General features: G+C 41.7%; 1 protein-coding gene across 7 annotated transcripts in view; it reads right to left on the bottom strand.

Moving 5' to 3' along the window:
• Positions 1-27288, bottom strand: part of SNX9 (sorting nexin 9) — a 124029-nt gene that overhangs the window by 55286 nt on the left and 41455 nt on the right. For 4 of the 7 annotated variants that reach the window (XM_021937709.2, XM_009205806.4, XM_009205807.3 and 1 more), the window contains exons 2-5: positions 23075-23161; positions 18229-18303; positions 16293-16418; positions 2562-2651 (exon numbers count right to left, since the gene is read on the bottom strand). In XM_021937709.2, the coding sequence (XP_021793401.1) occupies positions 2562-2651; positions 16293-16418; positions 18229-18303; positions 23075-23161 (378 nt within the window). Of the gene's footprint in view, positions 1-2561; positions 2652-14984; positions 15006-16292; positions 16419-18228; positions 18304-23074; positions 23162-27288 lie in introns of those variants that run through there. The other 3 variants (XM_003897994.3, XM_009205808.3, XM_021937712.2) reach the window with 3 other exon arrangements.

A 27288-nucleotide genomic window follows, 5' to 3' on the forward strand; every position in this document is an offset into this window, starting at 1 on the left:
GGAGCCTATAATCCCAGCTACTTGGGAGGCTAAAGCAGGAGAACCGCTTGAACCTGGAAGGTGGAGGTTGCAGTGAGCCGAGGTCACACCACCGCACTCCAGCCTGGGCGACAGAGTGAGACTCTGTCTCGAAAAAAAAACAAAAAAAAACAAAAGAGAAAGAAAGAAAAAAAGAATTTTTAGCATGTGACACTATGAGTACTCTTAAAATAACAGTGTCTGAGTTCTGAAAGTGGAATCAGCTCACCATAGAAAAGCTGGACGATACAGACAGGCACAAGAGATGGAGGGATGGGCAAATATGAGAGGAAGCAGGAGCTGTAAAATGGGAATAGTAAAATCCAGAAGGTGGGTATATGATTATTCACTATGAAATTCATTTAACTTTTCTATGCTTGAAATTTTAACAAACCTTGGAAAATGCAACAAACAAAATTGACACATACAATCACTCTTGTCTGAGCTCCATTAGAAGGAAACAGAGAAGGGCTGTGTCCATCAGGGTATCCTGCCATCTCCTGCTGCCCGTGAACGTGGGGCTCTGGGTAAATGTTTCGTAAATTAAGTATCTGTTGAATGAATATATTCCTAAAGCATGTTTGCTTGGGTCTCTGGGACACATTTAAATCTATGTAATCACCACAGGTAGATGATTATGTCTGACTCTCTTCCTAACTCCTGCCCCAACTAAATCAAATGCTTCTTTAGGGCCAGGAGCAATATACTAACAAATTTGCTGGTTTAATGTTCTAAATTTAAAAGCTATCCTCTCCTCATAATGCAAATACAGAAATACATTTATGCAGGCTTTACATTGGGAGACTTATTTAAACACATTCACTCAAAGGATTTACAGCATTAGCTAAATTTCCTCAGAGTAGCCTGGCTTGTACTTGACTGCAGAGCCACTGGACCACAGAACAGACTGAGAATGGCCACGAGGGGTGGGGGAGATGGACATGCACACCCGTGGTGGTGCTGTGTGGTGTAGGAAAGCTGCACATAGTACAAATATACAATATGGGATAAAAAGGGGCAAGACGAATCCTGGTACACTAGGTGGAGTTTAACTCCCTTTAGGAAGCTGTTGGAATTGACTCAAGTAATCATTATACCACATGGGTAAAGTGATTAAGAACTTTAAGGCTTAAAGCCTGCTATCTGGGTTTGAATCCCAGCTTTATCACTTACCACTAGCCGAGTGGCCTTGGTCAATTTACTTAGCTCTCTTAGTCCCCACACTTATGTAAGGGGTATAACATTATCCTCCTGTAAGGATTAAATGACATAATGCATACAAAGCATCTAACACAACACCTGGAACATAGTATGCATTTGGTAGAGGTTATCTTAATATGTGAGGGCTCATCTAAAATATAAAGAAAAGAACAAAGACTAGCATTTCTTTGAGTAAATCCCCATCTAAGTAAAATACCTATTAGTTTATGCTATGCAAAAGATCAGACAGTTATATTCACAAATGGCTGCACAGCCAGGTCATATTAATAGAGACTTTTAATTGAAGAGATAACAGGCTTAAGATATCTTCTATTCCAGCCAACGTTCTGTTCCCTTCAGATACATAAAAGAGGAAGACGACAGAAATATTTTTACCGTAAAGGTCAACAACAGCAACTCCTAATTCTTGGGACTTTCGGCACAAATATTTTCTGTTGCTACATGCTGAGATCTTGACTTTTTTCAAAACCTAAGCTTTACTGTAACAAACTAGACTACAATGATCTGGTTGAAGGATCCTTTGATGTCTGACTTTTTTTTTTTTTTTTTTTTTTTGAGACAGGGTCTTGCTCTGTTACCCAGGCCGGAGTGCAGTGGTGCGATCTCAGCTCACTGCAACCTCTGCCTCTCAGGTTCAAGCAATTCTCCTGCCTCAGCCTCCCAAGTAGCTGAGATTACAGGTGTGCACAACCACACCCGGCTAATTTTTGTACTTTCAGTAGAGATGGGTTTTGCCATGTTGGCCAGGCTAGTCTCGAACTCCTGACCTCAGGTAATCTGCCTGCCTCTGCCTCCCAAAGTGCTGGGATTACAGGCGTGAGCCACTGCGCCTGATGTCTCTAACGTTGTTCTCCATCCCCACAACCCCTTTGGTCTCTCAACTGCAGACATTTGGTCATGCAACAATCCCCTCGGCTCCTTCACTCAGGTTTCCAATGCTGAGATGCCTCTTCTGTTTCTTTCTTTACACCTTCCCTTCCTCTCGAATTTCTACAGGACAATGTCTTCATTCTCCTCTTCTTTTCCCTTTCTCTGTGGTACCCCACTCCTCCTCACAGTCAACCACAGAGTTAAAGACCTTTCATGAGATCTCACTGCCCGTGGGATAAATTCATCAATCAAGCCTCCTCTAAGAGGCCTCCATGGTGTAAATCCCCATGATCTTTCCAGTTCCTACATACTCCACATCCCACGTCACCACGCCCCAAGAAGAGCTCCTGTAAGACACTGTACCTGACATAATCACCTCACTTGGGAAAACAATATGACTTTTAGGGTTTATTAAATGTTTATTTCCTCTTGTGTTCAAGTTTGAAATTTACCTTATTTATGGAAGAAGGAGAAGGAGAAGGAGAAGAAGGTGGTGACTGGCTGAGACTTTCGACACAACCAATCTGAGCCAAAATATCCACCTTAAAATAAAAAAGGTGCCCAGTGAACAAGCGTGATAGAGCAGGTCAAAGTTTTTAACCAAAACCAGCACATTCATGGCAGGACCAAATTCTCCAGAAAACTCGAGCATGCCACTCACTCACAAACATTACATGCAAAAAGCCCCAATTGTGTAGCAATGGGTTATCTTCAATGCATTATATTTTCTAAAGTCTGTTGTTTGGTATCACAGTATTACTGAAGCCCTAAAAATAACTATAAGCAGCACAGAAACAATGGAACAAGTATCAGGCAAGTCATACAGCCACAGAAACAAACTCCAGAGGAAAAAACAGAAATAGCCAAGTTGTAAAAAGTGTTAATATTCTGAACCTTTTGCTTTCAGAGGCATTACACATGTATGTGAGAGAGTCCAGACAAAATAAGCAAAGCCACCTAGTCAACTTGAAGCTGACCACAGAGCCACAAGTGAGTCCTACCAATCGCAGCTGTGAAGGACACAACAGCCCAGCTGGTCTGTGAACTCAGGAGCAAAGGCCAATGTCTCCTGGTGTGTGCTCTTAGGGGTCTAACTGGCCTACAATACAGCATCTTGTGAGAAGAGGTAACTGATACGCTTCCATGAAGCCAATCGATGGGTAAACTGCAGCAGATGTGTGAAGAGGACCACTCTGGAGCCCAACTTCCAGGCTTCAAATTCCAGTTCCACAACTGTCCAGTAGGGAAGTCAGTACTAAGAACATTTACATAGTGGATGACAGTGTCCTTTTCAGGGGCAACTCTCTTGTGAAGTAAGTGGTGGTATTATTCTCACCTGAGAGATGAAAATAAACTTGGAGTTGAAAATCAGTTAATATGCAAAGCAGACAACAAAGATGGAGTAACAGGGACTCAGTTTATGCTCCCATTGAAAACTAAAAATACGATGAAATACAGGAAACTGTGTTCAAATCACTGGATACCAGGTAGTGAAGAAGTGATCCCGAGATACGGGAAACAGACAGAGTAAGCCTACAAGTGCCTGACCACTGCGTGGAGAGACTCTCCAGGCCACACGGCAGGCATGGAAAACCCACACAAAGCTCGGTGGTCTCTGCAGTGGGAGGAGACAGAGTCTGGGGAAGACAGAGACGCACAGAGAGAGCTCTGGAGACTGCAGAGGGCATTGCAGATCTGCACTGATCAGCCCGTCACGTGAGGGGACTACCCAAGGTCAGGGAAAGACACACACGAAAGAATCAAGAGTGCAATCCCTCACACAGGGCTATTCCCACCTGCCCAAATGGAAAACTTCATGATTCACGGGCATCGGGTACAATACTACCAAGGATTTGTTTCAAGACAGGGGCAAAAATATCCCCAAGCTAAATGTTGCTCTGGGCTTAAAAATAAAACCTGAAATAATCAGACTATTTCGAAGTAACTTAGGTGCATCCCAGAACAAGGCTCAAAAATGTTTATGGGAAGGCAAAAATTTCCAGCGTATAGCAAGGTGAAAATTGCAATGTCTGGCATCCAATAATAATTTACCAGGCATGAAAAGAAGGAAAATATGACCCAGAACGAAGAGAAACATGAAGTTGATGCAGTACTGACAGAGATGAAAGAAGTAGCGCTATTTAAGAGCAAGAGAGGTTTCAAATATCATTGAGGTAGAAGAAGAGCTAGAATGGGCTTCCAAAAGGTGGTAACTTTAAGCACAAAGAAAAAAAAACAAAACACATAATTAAATCAATGTAAATCCATGCATCCATGCTACTATCAGAAAAAAGACAGGAATGCTTTCTTCGCTGGTCACTATTTGTAGTAGCTATAAAACAACTTCTTACTTTGAAACCTGGCAATTAAGGAGAGGTGAAATTAGCCATCTATCCTGATTTCGAAATTGAAATTTGACATAATTAACTAGCTCCAGCTGATACAGGAAAGTCCTACTTTCTAGATGAAACCAGCTCAGTAAGTGTGGAAGGAATAACATTACTGATTCTGGCAAGGATTACCAATTGGTGGTAAACCATTACCATTTATATACAATTTACATCTGTATGCTTGTGTGTATACCCATGTTCACACAGAGAAAATAAGACAGACACCTAGTGTAAAGAGTAGTGACTGTGAAAATGGGATACTTTTCTTTTTGCTAGTCTGAATTTTCTACAATGCACATGTACTGCTTCTGTAACAATAAAATAAAAGGTTACTTTACTAATTGTTTTTAAAGACAGGATGCTAATTAGCGACTGCTGACCACAAAAATAGTAGTTTCTGGTTTTGCTATATTTTTTTATGTTGTTGCATTCTGCTTCTCATATGACATCCCTGGGGAACTGGGACCAGTAAGAAACAAACCCTTACTTCTGACAACAACAACATGCAGAAAGTAGGGCAGGGGCTTGTTTGGATGACATGGTTAGACCTGACTCAGTTCACTGGTTTCCTAGTAAGCAGCTAAGACATGGCCTAAGAGGAAGGGCTCTCACTGCAGAGACCATGAGAACAGCAACTTTGGGGTGGCAGAGATGGGCAATGGCACCACGCCTTCTATCTGTCTGCACCGTAACCAAATCAGGCCTTGCAGGAGGGCTGGGTTTCAGAATTAATGAAAATGGTAACTTATATTTACTTAAAGTTGCTTTCTGTTTGGCTTTCTACCAAACGTGTACAAAGGGTATATGAAAGCTCAAAACATACTGTGAGTGGTCGCAGCTCTTATGGCCCACCTAATTCCTTCCAGTAGACACCAAACGTCCACCACAGGTCAACACAGATCATCCCATCTCTAAGTCCACCAGTTAAGAGGAGTTCCCAATCACAGGCTAACTACTCTCTATGTTATGATCTTGGGATGGGGCCCTGGAGGCATTCAGGGGTCCGCCTATCACCACATAAGGAATTCCTCACTGTGCCTGTCACATCCTTCCACAGCGCCTGTGATGACGTCCCCTGGCCTATCGTGCCACGGCCCATCTTATGACTATACCACATGCAACTGTGTTAGAAGTAGGACTAGAAAGCAAATATCTGATTCTTAAACCGGAGAACATCTCAACCAGAATTGCTGACAAACATTTAACTCTTTTCCTCAAAAGGGCCTGAAGAGGTGATAATATTCTCTTACATAAAAAAGCTAACCACCTTAGCTCAAAATATGGAAGAATTTGACAGGTTTCCTGTTTCATTCTTTACAGATCCTTGGCTCAAAGGACATGATCTAATTCTACAGATGAACCTGTACTGACGTTAGAAAACCACTGATGGAACATAAAAGTTGCACATCGTTTTAAAAGCAAAGGTAGATCACAACAACAGACTCAGTCTATTTATAGCCAGTCATATCAATATTACTGATTGGGAATTACCAAAAGAGGTGAAATTATTTAACAAATCCTTTGTTAAGTCACATTCTGAACCTACAGATGTCAATTTCAGGTGTTTATTTATTTATTTATTTAATTTTATTTTTTTTTTGAGACGGAGTCTCGCTCTGTCACCCAGGCTGGAGTGCAGTGGCGCGATCTGGGCTCACTGCAAGGTCCGCCTCCTGGGTTCACGCCATTCTCCTGCCTCAGCCTCCCGAGTAGCTGAGACTACAGGTGCCCGCCACCACGCCCAGCTAATTTTTTGTATTTTTAGTAGAGACGGGGTTTCCATGTGTTAGCCAGGATGGTCTCGATCTCCTGACCTCGTGTCCGCCCGTCTCGGCCTCCCAAAGTGCTGGGATTATAGGTGTGAGCCACTGCGCCCGGCCCAGGTGTTTATTTTTTAAACAAACAGAATTAAAACAACAAAAGTTTCCTTAAAGTAAATGGATATTTGTATTAGCTTAGCGAGTCTACTTATTCGGATAGCTCAAAGTCCTAAAATAGGCAGCTTTGAGTACAGAATAGGATGGCGCTACAATTAGCAAATAGTTTGCTTCCAGACAGACCTAAGAGAAGTCCATGTGAAATAAGCTTTACCCCGTTCTGATGACAGGATGGATGTATAACAATGCTGCCTGGTCCTTCAGCACCACAGTTTTAAGGTTAAAAAAAAAAAGACTTTGCTTTAATAGTCTGTTTCCAGTTAGACAAAACAAACAAAACCCACCCTACATAATAAACTTCACCAGCATGCATTTTTGAAAGGTTCCTCAGATGAACAAAGCTGTCTTATGATGTCAGGGATCTGTGACAAAGCACAGAAGGCTGGTATTGGCAGCCTCATGCAGTTTTGAAGAAGATGTCCATACATCCTCTAACACTGGTATACGATCTTCCTTAAAAAGCCCTATTACCAACTAAAAAGAATTCATACAGGGGGTGGCAGTGAGAGTGAAGAGATGGAGAGAATCTTTTCAATAAAGTTCTGTAAAGAGAAAGTCTCAATAAGCAATTATGAGATGCCTAAGGCATAAGACTTATGTGAGTTAATGAAAATATAAGCACATCTAATACTGAACCTTTGTGAAGGTTTATCAATTTATTTTTAAATGGACTACAAAAAAAAGGCCTAAAATGGCCTAAATATAGACTTTTGAGAACTAAGAAAGCAAAATGTAGTTCCAACATAAAATTACCATTGCCTTCCTCATCCTTTAACCAATAAAAATTCCTTTGTAACAAATATAATTACATGGAAAATCTCTGAAAAGAAAAATGTTATATCCTTAAATACCACTTAACTTCAAGCATTTGTTTAATATCCAAACTGTTTTAAAAAAATAACAATGCCAGAGGATTTTCTGTAAGAGAATCTTTCTGCTTTTGATTGGGTAGCCCGTCAGATGGCAGAATGACAGGCCAGTGATGGGACAGCTCCTAGTCCTGTGGTCAGTGTTAAGAACACAAACTTCTCCAAGGCAGGGATTCAGGAAATCTGTAAGTCTCTTAATATCTTACATTGTAAAGTACCTTTTGATGTATTTATATCTGAGAAAAAAAATTATTCAAACAAGAACAGAGTATTATGGTACAAAGTCTCTTATAGGTCATTGGGAATAGAAAAAAAGACAAATTCTTTGCTTATCAAGCTTAACAACTTACAAATAAGCAATATAATTTGTAATAAGAGTCACAAATTGTGCTAAGGGAATCCAGAGAAGTAAAACAGAAAACGAAAGGTTTTATAGAAGACGTGGTATTTGAGCTGAACCTGAAGACATGGGCTTCTGAAAGATGGAAGGGTCACTCTATTATTCTTAGAAGAGCAAGCCGAAGGTACAAATTAAAGGTGAAACAGCATGGGACATATTTGGAGAATCATCAGTTTGCCTGGAGACAAATACATAACTTCAAGATAAGGTGATGATGGGTAGCCACACTGAGGCATCACAGAAATATAACCGAGCTTGGAAAAGTACCTCAACCTCAAATTCAGATGAATTTCTTCTACAATTTCCCTACCATGAACTGTTCAGCGTATGCTTGCATAACTCTGATACACAGAGACCTTCTCCTGGGATAGCCCTGCTGACATGTAGAAAATGATTGTTCCAGAAGGCAACAGAGAAGCCTCTGAAATTTCTTAAACTTAAGAGATGACACAAAAGCATACGTCAGCAATGCTGAGGGTTTGGCTCCAGTCCATCACATTAAAGTGAGTCATGTGCATTTTTTCTGGTTCCCCAGTGTACATAACAGTTATGTTTACACTATACTGTATAAGTGTGCAATAGCATTATGTGTAAAAAATATATGTATCTCAATTAAAAATTCTTTATTGCTAAAAATTGCTAACGATCATCTGAGCCTTCCATTAGTCAAGCTGCACCCTTTTTGCCAAGCGGGGGCTCTTGTTTTGATGTTCACGGCTGCTGACTGATCAGGATGGTGGGTGCTGAAGGTTGGGGTGGCTATGGCAACTTCTTAAAACAAGACAGTGAAGTCTGCCACGGCAACTGACTCTTCCTTTCATGAAAGATTTCTCTGTAGCATCTGATGCTGTTTGATAGCATTTTGCCCACAGTAGAACTTCTTTCAAAACTGGAATCAATTCTCTCAAATCCTCCTATTTTATCTACTAGTTTGTTGTCATTTCAACGATGTTCATAGCATCCTCACCAGGAATAGATTCCATCTCAGGAAACCACTTTCTTTGCTCATCCATAACAAGCAAAAGTTTTATCAAGAGGTTGAAGCAATTCAGTCATCTCTTCAGGCTTCACTTCTATTTCTAGTTCTCTTACTATTTCTACCACATCTGCAGTTACTTCCTCCACTAACATCTTCTATGAGGGTTAGAATCTACTTCTTCCAAACTCCTGTTAATGTTGATATTTTGACCTTCTTCCATCAATCATGAATGTTCTTCTTGGCATCCAGAATGATGAATCCTTTTCAGAAGGTTTTCAACGTACTTTGCCCAGATCCACCAGAGGAATCACTATTTATGGCAGCCATAGCCTTGCAAAATGTATTTCTTATAAGACTTAGAAGTCGAAATTACTCCTCAATCCATGGGCTGTTGAATAAGTGCTGTGTTAGCAGGCATGGAAACATCAGTCTTCATGTATATCTCCATCAGGGCTCTCAGGTGACCAAGGGCATTGTCAATGAGCAGTAATATTTTGAAAGAAATCTTTTTTTCTCAGCAGTTGGTCTTAACAGTAAATCATATTGCAAACAGATGTGCTGTCATCCAGGCTTTGCTATTCAATTTACAGAACACAGAGTAGACTTCACATAATTTTAAGGGCCCTTAGAATTTTCAGAATGGTAAATGAGCACTGGTTTCAACAAAGTTACCAGCCGCATTAGCTCCTTCTAAGAGAGTCAGCCTGTTCTTTGAAACTCTGAAGCAGGCACTGGCTTCCCTTCTCCAGCTGTGCAAGTCCTAAGACGGCATCTTCTTCCAATAATAGAAGGCTGTTTCATCGGCTCCGAAAATCTGTTTAGGACAGCACCATCATCAATAATCTTTGCTAGATCTTCTGGATAATGTGTTGCAGCTTCCACAGCAGCACTTGCATGCTTCACCGTGCACTTTTATATTACGAAGACAGCTTCTTTCCTTAAGCCTCATGAACCAAGCTCTCTTTTCTTCTGCAGCTTCCTCACCTCTCTCAGCCTTCACAGAATTGAAGAGAGTCAGGACCTTGCTCTGCATTAGGCTTTGGCTTAAGGGAATGTTGTGCCTGGTTTGGTCTTCTATCCAGACCACTCAAACCTTCTCCTTATCAACAATAAGGCTGTTTCAGTTTCTTATCATTCAAGTGTTCACTGGACTACTACTTTGAAGTTTCTTCAAGAACTTTTCCGTTGCATTCAGAACTTGGCTAAGTATTTGGCTCAAGAGGACCTGGCTTTTGGCCTGTTTCAGCTTTTGACAAGCCTTCTTCACTAAGTTCAATGATTTCTAGCTCTTGATTGAAAGTGAGAGAAATGCGACTCTTCCTTTCATTGAAACACTCAGAGGCCACTGCAGGGTTATTAATTGGTTAACTGAACTACTGTTGTGTCTCAGAGAAGAGGGAGGCCCAAGGACAGGGAGAAAGATGAGGGAATGGCTGGCGGGTGGAACAGTTGGAACACATAAAACATGTCAATTAAGCTCGCCATTGTGGTGCCTCAAAACAATCACAATAGTAACATCAAAGACCACTCATCACGGGTCACCAAAACAGATACAATAACAATGAACAAGTATGAAACATTGCAAGGATTAACAGAATGTGAACCAGAGACACCAAGTGAGTACGTGCTATTGACAAAATGGCGCCCACAGACTTGCTCAAGGTAGGGGGTGCCAAAAACTTTTGATCTGTAAAAAACGCATTACCTGTCAAGTGCAATAAAGTAAAGGGCAATAAAATGAAGTGCGCCTGTCCTTAATGTCTTGTTTCAGAAGCAGTGGTATATGAGATTAACTATAATTAACAATTATGAAACCACTACTAAGTACTGTGTACTCTTCTAAATACTTTAGAACTCTTTTCGTTTACTCTTTCCAACAATCCTATGAGGTTTTACAGATGAGGCACAGAGACGCTAAGCAGCTTACCCTGATTCACACAGGATGTGTGAGATCTGGGATTAAAACCCAGACAGTCTGGCTCCTGAGCTCACTGCCTTGACACCAAGCTAGGTTGCCTCTTAGGAGGAGAGAAAAGACAGGAAATCTGTTAGAACAATGGATCTCAATCAGTTCCTTCTCTCTCCACATCTCAAGGATGCAGAGCACGCCTCTCAATAACTGTGGCTCACGATGGCACTCGGTTAGGGTTTCAAAGCAGAATAAAAAGAGGATACAGAAAGAAGTAACATTTCAGAGAAACAGAAACAGGAAAGTCAGGAAGAGAAACTAGTTTTGTGGGGAAATAAGTGATTCTGTTGAAGATGAATTTCAGATACAGAGGAGACATGCTGATAGAACTGTTCAACAAAAAGCTAGAAATTGGGCAAATCAAAGAGAAAATGCAAGAGTAGAGAGACACTTCATAAGGGAATCTACATGATTAGAAAGGGTAGAACAGTGAGAGAGGTTGGAACACAAAAGGGTAAGTGGATTGAAGACACCCTTTTAAAAGAGGGAAGAAGTGGGAAAAGAAGGAAAATATTTATGAAATGTCTTCCATGTGTCCGGCACTACTTTACATTGGTGACCTAATCCACTGACAATTCAGGAGGCAGGTCTTATGCCAAAGCCACAATTCTTACACAGTGGAGCCGGACTGGCAAGCCTGGATCTAACAGCAAACCTTACATGCTTCCCACCACACCACTCACCTGGGGTCTGGCAGGGTGTGAAACTGTGAAACAGAAAAACAGAGAGATGCCAGGGACAGCATGTGACAGGGGCCAGAAGGGCTCTCACCAAAAGAAAAGCAGCTTTATTCCAAGTATACACATCTTTCTAGTGTTTGAAGAAGACAGAAAGCAAACCTCTCAAGTAGAAAACCTTCAGATAAGACATCTGGGTTTACAGAACTTTTAAGTAACATTTAAAACTCATTGTTCTCATTTTCTAGAAAAGTACAAAACAAATTTTCTATTAATTTCTCAAAAGTAAGTACTCTAAAGCAGTAATCTGAGAGTTTAAGATCCACAGTGAGACCTTTTCAGAATCATGGCAATGATGTAATCTAAACAACAATAACTGGATGAAAAACAAGACTAGCACACACACGAGTAGAGATTTTTAACAACTGAGATTCATTCCCATCAGCTGGGCCATTCATTCTAGCGGTTCAGCCACTAATGTGAAATACTCTTGAAACTGGAAAATAACCGGTAAGTAACTAATAATGAAACTACTATTAACCACTAAAAACTACGCTTTCTTTTCAAAGGTAATAAAATGGTTGTCCTCATCTGAGTAATATAAAATCCGTATTTGAATAAGAACATGACAAGAGTTTGATTCAGTTCTTGGGTATCCTTCAATAAATTTTCTACACACTTTGCATCTACAGGGTGTGTGTGTGTGTGTGCGCATTTATACACAAGAGAGATAACATTACCCATACTGAGGTGCCTTTTTAAAAAAATCATATATCTCTATCTGTACATCTAAATCTACCCTCACTCTCCCTAAGAGAAGCTCGGCTTTCCACTGCGTGGCTGCCTATAGTTCATCTGACCAGTCCGCTGCTGACAGACATTTACATTCCGGTTTTCTGCTGTTACAAACAATGCCGTAGGAAACGTTCTCGCCCAGAAACCTGTGTTCTGCGAGCAGATCTGCAGGAGGAACTCAGAACCGCTGGGCCTTAGAGACATGCATTGTAAATACTCATATACATTACCAAACCGGCCCCAAAAAGCTTCATCACTCTATCCTTTCCCTCGCTTTGTATGACACTGCCTATCTGACCACACCTTTATGACACTAGGTTTTAAAATGTTTTCATTCTCTGCTAGTTTGATAGAAGAATCTCAAAATGAACATTTTTCCAAGTTTATTAACTATTAGTACCTTTGTCCTCCCAACGAACGGCCTGTCTATACCCTTTACCTATTTCTTCTGAATTCATCTTTTTCTTACAGATTAGCAAGAATATACGTATATGAATGGAATTAGCCTGTATCTGTCACAAGTCAGAAGTATTTTTCCTAATTTAATATTACTTGTTTACTTAAATGTATCAATTATCTCCTTAATGGCTACTAGACTTTGTGTTGTCAGCCTCAGAAAGGGCTTCCATAGGCCGGATGCAATTGGGAGGCTGAAGCAGGCGGATCACAAGGTCAGGAGTTCGTGACCAGCCTGGTCAATATGGTGAAACCCTGTCTCTACTAAAAATACAAAAATTATCCGGGTGTGGTGGCAAGCACCTGTAGTCCCAGCTACTTGGGAAGCTGAGGCAGGAGAATCACTTGAACCCAGGAGGAGGCGGAGGTTGCAGCAAGCTGAGATCGCACCACTGCACTCCAGCACCTGGGCGACCCAGCAAGACTCTGTCTCAAAAAAAAAATAAAAATAAGAATAAGAAAAGGGTTTCCATATTCCAAGGCCATAAAAATATGTTGTCTATTATTTTCTCCAAGTACTTTAATAAATAGCTTTATAATTTTCCAAATTGAACTGTTTCAGTCCATTTAAAGAACAACTTATCATATTCCTTTCACAGTGACAATTCTAATCTAAACTTAGCTGGACTACGTTTGAGCTGATAAAGCGCTGTCTCACCATCAAAGGAGGAAAGCAATCACAGCGGGTCAGCGTCCTGGATGCATCAACACTGCTCTGACACCGGCACTCTGCTTACCTGAGACTACTCAGTAAGAATCTAGGATCAAAGGGTCCCCAAGCAACCTGAAACTAGGATTTTCAAGAAAAACCAAAAGAAAGTGCTATCTTTTGGTTTTTACACATTCATGAACTAGTTACTCTGAAATGCAGCACAGATGAAGAATACAAAGTCAAGGAAAGAGTAGCAGGCCCGAAATAAGTTATTCAAAGAGATCTTTAAAAAGATATGACTTAAAGAAAAATACAACACTCAGGAAATTGGATAACCAACTGAATATGAGGCTTCAACTTGCTTGTGTGGGAGGAGAGTCAAATTTAAACGAACTGATGTTAAGACGAGTAAAGAGACACTGGCTCAGAAGTTGGCAGAGTGCGCCAAGCTGAAGAGATGCAAGCCTCAGAGGGGATGTGCCCGCAGGCCTGATTGGCGGGAGAGAGGCCCAGCTTCTCCGAGGTCCGGCTGTTGAAACAAAACCGACCCTGGGAGAATGCATGTGCCGGAACAGGCAATCGGAGCCTCCCAAGCAGCACATCTCAGAGCACCCATTTTCCTACCCGCGTTCAGAAAATGAAAGCAATGGGCAAACCTGATAGGAAAATGTTTAAAAAGCTACCCATTAATAATGGTCATTTGGTTTCCTACTCGTGACATCTTTCATGATATTTATAAAATGTACCAAATTTTGGCCTACTTAAATTGTTCTCGTATCTCAGATAACAGAGGGCAGAGATGGCTGTTAAAATATTTTTACTTGATTTAAATTAAATTCAAATGCTCTAATGATAGCTATGCTTTCTGCATTTTACTAATTCTAGTTTCAGTTCATTTTTCTTTGCTTTCAAAGGATCTGATTAGATTCAATGTTAGACTGGATTCCCCACCCCCCGCTTTTTTTGTTTTGTTTTGTTTTATTACCTGCTAAATAACCTAGATGAAACAAATTTTAGACTTATACCAGTTTATATTAAACTACAAGTACACCAAGGAATATATTTCCTAACAGAACATTACTTAAATCTGAGTTTTAATTTATTTTCATTAGCTAAACTGCTTCCACCTATCTTGAGATAATAGCTGGTCAGTCCCTTGAATTAAAATAAGGTAAATATTTCTATTTTTTGTTTGCCTCACTTATTCTATGATCACCTCATTACAATTCTCTCATTTAAAACGCTGTCCTTTATTAATGCAAACCCATCTCATGGGTGCTTTTGTGTAACTCAGTGAATCTCAACCGGCTTGGCTTTGCTCCTAGGTAACTTGGCTGTATCTGGAGACATTTTTGATTGTCACAACCAAGGTGGTGGGCACGTGACTGGCACCTGGTAGGGAGAAGCTAGGAAGGCTGCTCAATATCCTGCAGTGCCCAGGACGCGTCCCACTAGGAAAGGGTGTGGGGCCTCAAACAGCACTGAGGCTCAGGCTGAGAACCCCTGGGAAAACTTCAAGTGAGGTATAACTACTATTCACGTTTCACAGTGAGTAACCCTTACCTGGCCAATGTTCTCAAGTAGTACAGAATAATAAAATATAGAAAAGTGTTCTTCAATTACCGTGATCACGTTGCCTGCAAATTTTAAATATCTGAGTCTAATTTGTAATTCAGAATGTCTACAAAAAGCTGTTTTGAAATGTGTAAAACCTGCAGTTAGTATATGGTGATAAACTTAGATAAACTCACTTGGAAGGTCAATTGACAGATATTCTTTCTCTTTTGAGACGGAGTCTCACTCTGTCGCCCAGGCTGGAGTACAGTGGCACGATCTCGGCTCACTGTGGTGGCCGCCTCCCAGCTTCAAGTGATTCTCCTGCTTCAGCTCTCCGAGCAGCTTGGATTACAGGTGCCTGCCACCACACCTAGCTAATTTTTGTATTTTCAGTAGAGATGGGGTTTCACCATGTTGGCCAGGATGGGCTCAAACTCCTGACCTCAGGTGATCTGCCTGCCTCGGCCTCCCAAAGTGCTGGTGGGATTACAGGCGTGAGCCACTGCGCCTGGCTAATAAACAGATATTCTATAAGCAAATAATTGTAAGTGATATGATTATTAGGCCTGATATAATGTAAAACCTTTTATGTAGTTAAAAAAAAAAAATCAAGAAATAACATGTCCTAAAGCCCATTCATTTCTAAAGATGTAAGGAGTAACAATATTTTAATTCTTCTTTTTTAACTTTTTTTTTAACGTGTGGAGATGGGATTTCACTGTGTTGCCCAGCCTGGTCTCGAACCCCAGCACTCAAGCAATCCACCTGCCTTGGCCTCCCAAAGTGCTGGGATTACAGGCGTGAGCTACTGTGCCCAGCAGCAACAATATTTTGATACTTATCTTCTTAATTTTCTTCTTGTCATTTACTCTGTGTCATCATTTGGCAATAAATGAAATAGAAGAATTCATCTAAACTAGTCAAATTTTAATTAAAATTAACGTAAAATTTCCTTGAATTCTTCTCAAGTTATCCCACTATTCTAAGTTTCCTGGAAGCAATACAATAAGAGTACCAAGTGCTGAGTGCCTGGATCTGGTAGACTTTCACATGCATTGCTTCTACTTGCAGGATGAGGGCCTCTAGCTCTGAGAGTGTAAGCAGCATTCCAGGGCCAGGGAATCCATTTCCTGGTCCAGGCCGATGCTCTGACACTGACCTCCTCAACAAGACCCTCCTTTTCCTCCTCTTCTTTCCATGACTTTATCTAAGAAGGTATTTGCCGTTTCTGGGGTCTGTGTTCATATCATGACAGACTTCTCAAAGCAACCCTCAATTAACACCTGCCTTTTCTCTTATAATAAATTTGGCAAACAGTCATTATCAGGCTTAACAGGTGAGTTCTTTGTTAGTACCCAACAGAAATGCCACACAACAACCTAAAAGCGACTTTGTTTATGCTTTTGGGGGATGGCAATAGCTATAATGCATCACAAGCTTTCACAAATATGCTCTGCTTTCAGTAAAGCCAGCCACATCCAGAAGAAGGAAGAGAGACGTACCTGGTGGTTGTTGCTGGCAGCCGACGAACTGGCCTGAGCTGTGCTGGCTGAGAGAGAATCAAGGAAGGCTTGGTCAGCCACTGAATTTCCACAAGAAAATTGATCTTTTCCATCACTGGGTAAAATCTGAATAGTAGAAACAGCCATAATTATTTTCATGCATTAGGGTCACTTCAGGGAGTCTGGTAAGGGCAAGCAAGAATTGTCAAAAACCATTTATATTCTTCAATGCTACAAATTTCTCTCTGAGCACTGCTTTCGCTGCATACTCGTATTTTGATGGGTTGTATTTTCATTTTCATTTAGTTCAAACTATTTTTTAATTTCTCGAGATTTCTTCTTTGATCCATGCATTATTTAGAAGTGGGTTGTTCAATCTTTAGAGATCTTCCATCTATCTTTCTGTTTTGATTTCTAGTGTGATTCCATTGTCATCTCAGGGCAGACATTGCATGATTTCTTTCAAACATGTTGAGGCATGTTTTATGGCTCAGAATATGTGGTCTGTCTTGGAGAATGTTGCACGTAAGCTTGAGAAGAATGTGTATGCAGCTGTGGTCTGATGAAGCAGTCTATAGGCATCCACAAGTGGACATCAATTTATTGATGGTGCTGAGTTCAACCACGTCCTTACTGATTTTCTGCCTGCAGGATCTATTTCTAACAGAGGGGTTTTTATATTCTTAAAAGGTAAGCAAACCCAAGAATATCTGTAATCACTAATCCTTTCTATAAGCAGAATCCTAGAAAATCCAATTACTGCCAGTATCAACTTAAATCCTCAGATTTTTCTCAATCTTGTCAATTTGTAGGCTCCTGGATGCAAAGTGCATACAAGTAAAACAAGACTTCAACATAAGACCTATGGATTGGGTTCAGGGGTCTGTGAACAGGGGTTTGCAGCTGTATGGAAAAGGCTGTGGTGTGTGCATGGGCACATGTTTCTGAGGGAAAGCCTAGAGACTGCATCAGATTCTCTGAGGGGTCACGACTCCCCACCCCTCAGTGTCTATCAAGAACAGAAAGATGGCCTTCGATATCACTCTGCAGCCAGGTCCCAGGTAAACATCCTCTGGGGGGAATTCTTTTCTCCTGGAGGTGAACCAAAGGTACCTTTACTCTTGATCTAGCTCCAGTTGGCATCAGGAAACCTTCACTTCTTTCTGTCACCCAACATAAAAGACAAGCTTACCAAGAAGCTGCACATGCTCGGTTTCGAGCGACCGAAAGACAACCAGCAGGGGGCGCCAGGCGGTTGGCTCAGCTGGGGGTGTCCCAGGCAGGGCCAGCCCAGGCTGTTGTGTTGCTCTCCTGCGTACCCGACCTAACAGCTCTACCCAGGAGATCCCCACAGCAGCTCACCCAAGACACCCCTCTCTCTGTCCATGGGAATGGGAGAAGGAACTGAGATACACACTTAAAAAAATCTATTTAACTGTGAATTAATTGTACAATAAACAATATTATAGACGGCAGCAATATCAGCAAAGGAAAAATACATTATATGTATCATATATATTAAAAATATATATTATTAAATACATATTTAAAATTTATGTAATATCGATATATTGATACATAATTTCATACCTTATTAAATTTATACTATTTATAATATATTTATACACATTTGTATTATAGACAATATTAGCAAAGGAAAAACATTAACTTCTATTCAGACTAATTAAAAGTTCCTATCCCTGGAAGAAACTTAATCTAAATATTTATAGTCATTCTTTGGAGCTTGGATCTACAGGTAATATTTTTCTTAGTTCTATTTCAATGTACTTTCCATATTTTACATAGTTAACATTTATTATATTTACAATGGAAATTTTATTTTACAAAAAGTTGCTGACTTCCTGAAAGTTGATAATTCATAAAAAGATGCTGACAAAGAATGAGTTCTAATGAATGAATGACAGGAAGCTCTTACTTCAACATAGTCTGTAGGAACCAGCCCTCGTTCTCCTTTGATGTTTCTTCCTTCCAGCCATCCTCCACCTACATCCTAATAAGTCACCAAAACAAACAAACAAACAAACAAAAAAACAAAAAGAAAAAGATTACAGTTGAGATTTCCTGGAGAAATTTTGTGTGGAGGAATTGCTATACACAAAAAAAGTAATTAACATTAAGCTTTTTATTCCTAGAGAACACTGTTCAAAATCTTAAATTCTTAAGCCTTCTCTTTACGTCAGAAAATGATGTAACCTAAAAACAAGAAAAATCAAACTTTAATAGTAAGTGATGAAAGACTGAAAACAGCTGGTGATTAGATGACCCGCGTCTTGTCTGTGTTCTGGTCTGTGGCAGATGATAAAAGCAGCTTGCAGCTCTGAATGTGAAGCCGTGGGATGCGCACCCCAGGCTTGGAATCTGCCCTCTGCCACCTCACTGGTCAACACAATCAGGTGGAAATCCTCCAGGGAATCCAGAACTTGCCTCAAGGGCTTCTGCACACTTCAGCTGGCTCTCCTGGCACCCAAGCCACTATATGAATGAATGGGGGTTGCTAGATGATGACAGAGACCCAGTTTCCCTGTTGCCCCATCCAAAGCCAGCCAACCCGGAGAACTGCCAGACTCATGAGCGAGGCTAGCTTAGACCAGTCAGTCTCCAGCAGGGTCCAGTGACTGCAGACACATGCAGCGCAGCTCAGGAGAACCATCCAGCTGACTTGTAGATTCCTGAGCAGTAACAAATGGTTATGGGGTTAAACCGCTAAGTTTTAGCATTGTTATGCAGAAAAAGTGAACTGATTCATGGTTCTTTAGTTCTCCTGGATAAATAATATTAATAAACTAAGTAATAAAGTAGATCTCTATATACCAGGATTGCCATTTCACTCTATGACCAAAGGAAAAATTGTAACTTTTAGTCAGAATAAAAGTTGCTATCCTTGGAAGAAACTTTATCTAAATATTAAGCTATTAATGTTAATATTAATATTATTAATTATTAGCAATGTTAAGTGGCAAGTCCCACTTTCTCAACATATTAAGAGTTTTTAAAGTTTTAAAATAATGCCCTTATTAGTTAATAATTATCTGAATCTGAATAATCACATTCTCTTAAAAAATCACTTTAAGCCACAACTTTGTCACTTTCTGACCACAATAGCAACTTGAGGACAATACTATTTTACCAAGAAAACTGAAATACTTCAATAAAAAGATTAGATGAGGCCAGGTACAGTGGCTCACACCTGTAATCCCAGCTACTGGGGAGGCTGTGGCATCAGAATTGCTTAAACCCAGGAAGCAGAGGTTACAGTGAGCCAAGATCATGCCACCTCACTCCAGCCTGGGTGACAGGGTGAGACCCTGTCTGCAGAAAAGAAAAGAAAAAAAAAAAAGGTTAGTAAGACTCAAGAATCTTTAATCTCTGCTATGATTAAAAATGAATCTATTTAACTTATACACATCTAGCATTTTTTTTATTTTTTAAAATTATTATACTTTAAGTTCTAGGGTACATGTGCACAACGTGCAGGTTTGTTACATATGTATACATGTTACATATGTATACATGTGCCATGTTGGTGTGCTGCACCCATTAACTCATCATTTACATTAGGTACATCTCCTAATGCTTTCCCTCCCCATCCTCCCACTCCACGACAGGCCCCAGTGTGTGACGTTCCCCTTCCTGTGTCCAAGTGTTCTCACTGTTCAGTTCCCACCTATGAGTGAGAACATGCACACCTAGCATATTATACAAAATTACTACATAATCTTTTACCAGTTTTTTTTTTTTGAGACAGTGTCTCATTTTGTCTCCCAAGTTGATGTGCAGTGGTGCAATACTGGCTCACTGCAGCCTCGAACTGCTGGGCTCAAGTGACCCTCCCACTTCAGTCTCCCAAGTAGATGGGATTACAGGTGCGCATTACCACACCCAGCTAAATTTTTGTATTTTTTGTAGAGACGAGGTTTTGCCACGTTACTCAGGTTGGTCTTGAACTGCTGAGCTCAAAGTGATACACCCGCCTCGGCCTCCAAAAGTGCTGGGATTACAGGCGTGAGCCACTGCACGCGGCTCATTCTTTTTTTAATCCAAGACATATAAAGTATGTTTTCTAAATATGCTCACTATTCAGAAACTACTATAACCTCTGCCGTTCCTTATTCTCCTTCCTTGATCTTTGCACTGCCATAGTACTCACTCTCTCCTTCCACAGGAGCTCTCTGCGAGAGCATGCGAGTGTGCGTGTGCATGAGAGCAGGTGAGCGTGTCTGAGGGGCATGTGCGTGCTTGCATGGGTGAGTGCTGCATCTGTGTGAGGAGAGTGTGCGTGTGCATGAGAGCAGGTGAGCATGTCTGAGGGGCATGTGCCTGCTTGCACGGGTGAGTGCTGCATCTGTGTGAGGGGAGTGTGGGTGTGTGAGGGCAGGTGAGAGTGAAGAGGGTGTGTGTGTGCTCGCACATGAGTGCTGCCTATGTGTGAGAGCATGCGAATGTGGGTATGTGTGAAAGCATGCAACTGTGGGTGTGTGTGACAGCAGGTGAGAGAGGGTATGTATGTGTGTGTAAAAGTGCATATGTGAAAGAGTATGTAAAAGTATATGACAGCATGAGAGGTGTACGAGGCTGCAAGGGTGTGTGTGCATGTGTGTGCGTGTGCACACATAAGGGTGTGTGCAAGTGTGTGGGGGGGTATGCACAAGAACGTGAGAGAGTACGTGTGAGAGTACGTACATGGGTGCGTGTGTGTGCCTGTGTACATGCACAGGGAAAGGCTGGTGAGGTCTGATGGCGCCCATGGTGGGGTGTCTCACACACCTGCAGCTGACAGAATGCTGCCAGAGAGGAGTGACCCGGCCACACTGCCCATTTAGACAGACCCTGGGCTTGAGGGAGAGGCCAGTGAAGAAGGTGCACGGTCCAGGCAAAAGGATGCGAGCTCAGCTCAGGGCGCTGGCAGCAAGCGCTGGGTGGAGAGGAGAGGCTGGACGGAGTAAACTTTAGGGAGAGAAACCAATGGCTTTAAGTGACTTAGCCTTGGTTCACTGAATGGAAAGGCGCCACAATAGAAATACAGAGAAGTAGGAGTAGGCTGAGCGTCGCATGGGTGATGAGCTGAGTCTTGACGTGGTCAGTTTGAAGTGCTTGTGAAAAAACTAAGTGAAGGTGTCTGGGACACAGCTCGAAGACCCCCTCTGAGGCTGGAGCCACATGGGGAAGCTGCAGATACAGGTTTAAAGTCATCAGCACAGAGATGGCAATACAAAAATCTGAGACCGCACAATATAAGGAAATGGGCTGAAGATGGAAAGATGTGGGAATCCCAACACTTGCAAGGCAGAGACGGGAGGGACACAAGAGGACAGCCAGCAAGGCTGGGGAGAGGGGTGTGGGATCCAACATGTTCTACAGTGCAGACACAACAAGCTCCCTTCTGGTAACATTTAGTAAGAAACACTGGCATGCAGACCTCTCTGGAAAACAGGGAGCACAGGGCAAGGGCCAGGTTTCCTATCTTTGTATCTCCAGGGTACGTCTCCCAGGACTGCACATACATTAAGTACGTGAGTGACAGTCACGAGCGAGAGGACACAGAAGAGACACATTGTAGTGTGGGGTCCAGAGGCGGAGGCGTGGACCAAGGACAGGGATGCAAGGGCAGTGTCACGAAATCAGCCAGGTGAAGAAAGGGGTAACGACAGGTTCAAGTTTTACTCAGTTTACAAAGACGAATTCTCCCTATCTGCTTTTGCTCCTTCTCCCTCTATATGAACCTGCAATGAAATACTATTAATTGATACAATTTTTGTTGCAACATTATTTCAAATGATGTTCATCTCATAATTTTGCTACATATTTTAAGAACAGTTACAAAAAGTTACATGTAAAAAGGACAATTAAATGTAATGAGACAAATATCACACAGAAATAATGGAAAAAACCATAACAGAATCTTGGGCAAAGATTGGACAAAAAATGAATATTGTTTGCCTCCAAGCTTCCTGGCAACACAGACCATAACAGAAATCCAACAGTCTATGAAGATTTTATTTCATGCAACAAAATGTGCCCAATCTCCAGGAGAAAGAACCTGAGATAAGAGGTCACATAGATGCTTATCAGGGAGGGCATAATAAACATAGTTATATAAGCAGAGACACACACACATCTGAAGAGTGTGTGCATGTATGTGTACATATGTATACATATGAGTGTACCTTGAAGATGCATGTGTGTATATGTATGTACACAAGATCAAACAGGGTTTTGTAAAGATGCAGAAACACTTTTTTTATATATAGTTGCTTCTTGTTCAAATAAAAGCTGAGGCAATATCTTGTAATTCAGCAAAGGGAACTCCACTGGGAGCTGAGCTAACTCCACTGGAGCTGGTCTAAGTATATTGCTTTCTGGCAATCTAATCTGATTTAGGAAAAGAGCTTAGAAAAATGATGATAGGATCAATCAGTTAAGACATTTAGGAAAATCACCATCATCTTCTACTTATTCTAGAGACACAGTATTATTGTGCTAGGGGTAAACACACTGAACTACGTTCCAGGACAATTATGGGGTACCTAAAAGGTAAGATAAACATATCAAGGAAGATACAAAATAAGCAGACATAATAAACTCAATTACATACATAGCTGTCTTTAGGGAATTTTTTCCTATATTTATATAATAGCTTCTTACTTCACCATCAATATTTCATAAGCAACAAGAAAAAAATCACGTGGGTTTGAATGATTAACTTACAAAAAAATAAATAAGTCCACATGGGACAATCAGATTTGAATGTACAGTTCTCTTACCAGATTTGTGATTGTGATGATTTCTCCTTCATTAACCGTCAGTTCATTATTTCCAGGTTCAGCAGCAAAATCATACATAACCCGAGCCTATCAGGAGTGGAGAGGAAAAGAGGATGTTACAAACATAGATGGCGCAGTAAAAACACAAAAGGTGTACAGTTCACTTTCTAAGCACGCTGGTATGAACATGATAGTGGCTGCGGCTGTTTTGGAAGAAAGGAAGACAATACCAAAATGACTCATCTGCTCTACTGTGAGGAAGAGTAACACCAAGGGCGAGAGCCCTGTTCTGTTCTGGAGGCAGGGAAGGTTTCTGGCAGCTGCCCACACTGCATTTAGAGATCAGCCCTAAAAAAGTTACTCAAAATATACCTATTTTGGTTGAGTGCAACAGCTCACACCTGCAATCCTAGCTACTTGGGAGACTAAAGAGCAAGAGGATTGCTTGAGGCCAGGGGTTCGAGACCAGCCTGGGCAATAAAGTGAGATTACCTCTCTACCAAAAAATTAAAGAAAAATTAGCTGGGCATCATAGCCAGCACCTGTAGCATCAGGTACTCAAAAGACTGAGGCAGGAGGATTGCTTGAGCTCAGGAGGTCAAAGTTACAGTGAGCCGGGATCATGCCACTGCACTCCAGCCTGCGCGACAGAGTGAGACTCTGCTGTCTCTTAAAAAAACAAAACAAAACAAAAAAACAAAAAACAAAAACCCCCCACCTATTTCATTAACAACAACAACAACAGATTATGCTCTTCCTCTTAGGAGGTAAGCCTGGAAATACACAAACTGTTCATTCTGGGAACACTGACTCTCAGAAACTGAAGAGAGAGGCACACACACACGCACACACATCTAAGAATCCCTTGCTATTAAAATGTTCACTGCTCCTTATCTAATAAGAATGATAATACAGCATCTTTAGCCACATTAACTCCGAAATGTGATCTGGGTACTATTCCACCATACCAACACTTACCTAGGGCAGTGTGTGCCGGTCAAGTTACCTAACAGCCATGATTTTAAAATGTTTCCTTAAAATAAAAGCTTTTCTTTATTTTTCCAGACAGAGTTTCACTCTGTCACCCAGGCTGGAGTGCAGTGGTGCCATCATGGTTCACTGCAGCCTTGACCTACCAGGCTCAAGCAATCCTCCCAAATCAGCCTCCCCAGTAGCTGGGACTGCAGACGCGTGCCACCGTGCCCAGCAATTTTTTGTAGAGATAAGGTTTCGCCATGTTGCCTAGGCTGGTCTGGAACTCCTGGGCTCAAGTGATGTTCCTGCCTCTACCTCTCAAAGTACTGGGGTTACAGGTGTGAGCCACTGTGCCCAGCCCTAAATGAAATCTTAATTTCATATAAGACAGACTAGGACAAAGCTGTTCTGGCTGGAGTGAGGAGGGACTGCTCTTGCAGGCTCTTCCTCAAGAGGATCCTTGAGACAGGGTTCAGAAACACTGATGCCTTGGAACGCTGCTATGCGTGCATCCCAAGAGAGTCACCGTGGTAAAAACAAAGTACATGTTTAAAATGTTTTATATATACCTTTATAATATATAATACATATTTTTAAACCCTGTTCAAATTCTAAGTGATTGTCTTTCACAGACCTGTCTTCCCGAAGTCTATCCTATAAACTGGGCATCACATGTGCCTAGGAAACATATGGTTTAAGAGCAATTGTTTGTCCTAAAAGGCAAATTCAAGTTTAGCGACAGGGCTAGTCTAACAGGACTAATGCAAGTGCACTAATTTAACATATTTATTGAACATCCCACCGTATGGCAGAAACTTGAAAGGCCCTTTTGTTGGCCATCGCCCTTTCTATGTATTCGCTTAATGATGCCTGAAATTAGTTTAATGAGAATAAAGGTTCATATTTAGTGATAACAGACTAAGAAAAAAAAGCCAAAATACTATTTTGAAATACTAAAAACTAGTAAGATGGATTGATGGATGAGTATGCGACAAAGCAGGCACTGAATCTAGATGGTGGGTCTATGGCGTTCAATTCCAACCTTTCTCCATGTCTAAAATGTTTCCTAGTAAACTGATGGGAAGAAACAAATGGTGGGAGAGCCTGTGAGTCAAAACATCCCAGCAGCTCCCCACCTCCACCTCCACCCTCGCAGGCTGGGACCTGAGTGGAGAGCATGGCAGGGCGCCCAGGCCAACAGGGCGGCTCCCTCAGGGCGTCATGAAGGACAAAGCAGTCGTGCTGAGGTGTTTCCCTGACACGGCTGCAAAGGTGGACAGAATTCTGCTTGTCATGTTATGTAGTGTTTGTTTTCGTTTTTCCTGAGACTGAGTTTCGCTGTCGTCGCCCAGGCTGGAGTGCAATGGTGCCATTTGGGCTCACTGAAACCTCTGCCTCCTGGATTCAAGTGATTCTCCTGCCTCAGCCTCCCAAGTAGCTGGGACTACAGGCACGCACCACCATACCCGGCTAATTTTTGTATTTTTAGTAGAGATGGGGTTTCACCATGTTGGTCAGGCTGGTCTCAAACTCCTGACCTCAGGTGATCCAACCACCTTGGCCTCCCAAAGTGCTGGCATTACAAGCGTGAGCCACCACGCCCGGCTGGGGTAGTTTTTGTTTTTGTTTTGTTTTTGAGACACAGTCTCACTCTGTCACCAGGCGAAAGTGCAGTGGCCCAATCTCGGCTCACTGCAAACTCTACCTCCTGGATTCAAGCAATTCTCCTGCCTCAGCCTCCCAAGGAGCTGGGATTACAGGCACACACCATCACACCCAGCTAATTTTTGTATTTTTAGTAGAGACGGGGTTTCACCACGTTGGCCAGGATGGTCTCGATCTCTTGACCTCATGATCCGCCCACCTCGGCCTCCCAAAATACTGGGACAGTGCCCGGCTGGTGTTTTTTAAAAACATGTTGCATCAACCTCGATCCTTCCTGCCATGAGGACAAACAGGAGAGAAACGCGGGCAGGGGACGGACTGGAAGCAAGCGACTCCTCAGAGAGGAGCCCGGGAGCAGCAAAGCCACACTCGGGGGCACGAGGAACCTGCTGTTGTGCTATTGGTCCTCAAGAATCCTACTGAAATTTTTAAAAATCCAGCTGAATCCAATTAGTTTCCAAACATAGAATACCTAAGCCTCTTGTTTACTAAGCTTAGAATGTAGTGAAACAGAATGTGAAACAAGTGAGAAAGAAAGAAATGGAAACGGCCTATTTAAAAAACATTTAAATATTACTAAGCACTTACTCACTGCTACGGTTAAGAGGGTTTGGACCCTCCAAAACTCGTGTTGAAACTGAACCCCCAAGGCAGTGGTGTTGGGAGGTGCGGCAAATGGGGGTGTTTAGGTCACGCAGGCTTTGTCCTCACGAGGGGATCAACACTGCTACAAAAAGGGCTCGTGGGAGTGGGTTTACTCTCACCCATCCTTCTGTTGTGTGAGGACACAACATCCCTTTCCCCTGGAGGAGGCGGCACTCAAGGCGCCGTCTTGGAAGCAGAGCCAGGCCCTACCCTGCCAGCACCTAGATCTTGAACGGCCTGCCTCCACAATTATGAGGAATAAATTCTGTTCTTTGTAAGTTACCTAGTCCTAGATCTCCGTTGTAAGCACAAAACAGACAAGGACACTCACAGAAAAATGTTTATAAACTTTTTAAGTTTATTTAAAACACTGAATTAAGATTTAAACAGATGCTTCTTACAAATCTGAACTGAGAATAATTCTGGAGGACAAAAGGATTTAATAACCATATCTCCAAATGAGTATAACATGTCAATAAAAAAAAAATACTGACTATTCTATTCAGCCTAGAGATGCTAAAGCTTCAATGAAACTGAAAGCCTTTGGGTGTCATCTCCCAGCACCCCTCTTTTCTCTTTCCTATCCTTGCATTTTGCCTATACCTGGTTTCTCACTTTCCCCTTCTCACCCTCTTGTTTACCACTAACAGTATCCAAACAGACAGAGAGGCTGGCCTCAACCCCAACTGCCAGTCTATTTTCCATGTGGCCTTTGAAAGAAATGGTCCATTTTCCTACACTGCCTTTTCCACTGTTAGCTATACTTCAAGAACTCATTCTTCAACTATTTCCAAGAGCTAAATTTCCACCTAGTCCTGGTCAGTGGATAACTCCAAACTATATATTCAATACATATTGTCAACCACAACTAATCTCTTCAACAGAAATTTCAAAAAGTGTTACAGATGACATGAATGGCTACTAGACAT

This window comes from Papio anubis, chromosome 6, assembly GCF_008728515.1.
Source record: "Papio anubis isolate 15944 chromosome 6, Panubis1.0, whole genome shotgun sequence".
Lineage (NCBI taxonomy): Eukaryota > Metazoa > Chordata > Mammalia > Primates > Cercopithecidae > Papio > Papio anubis.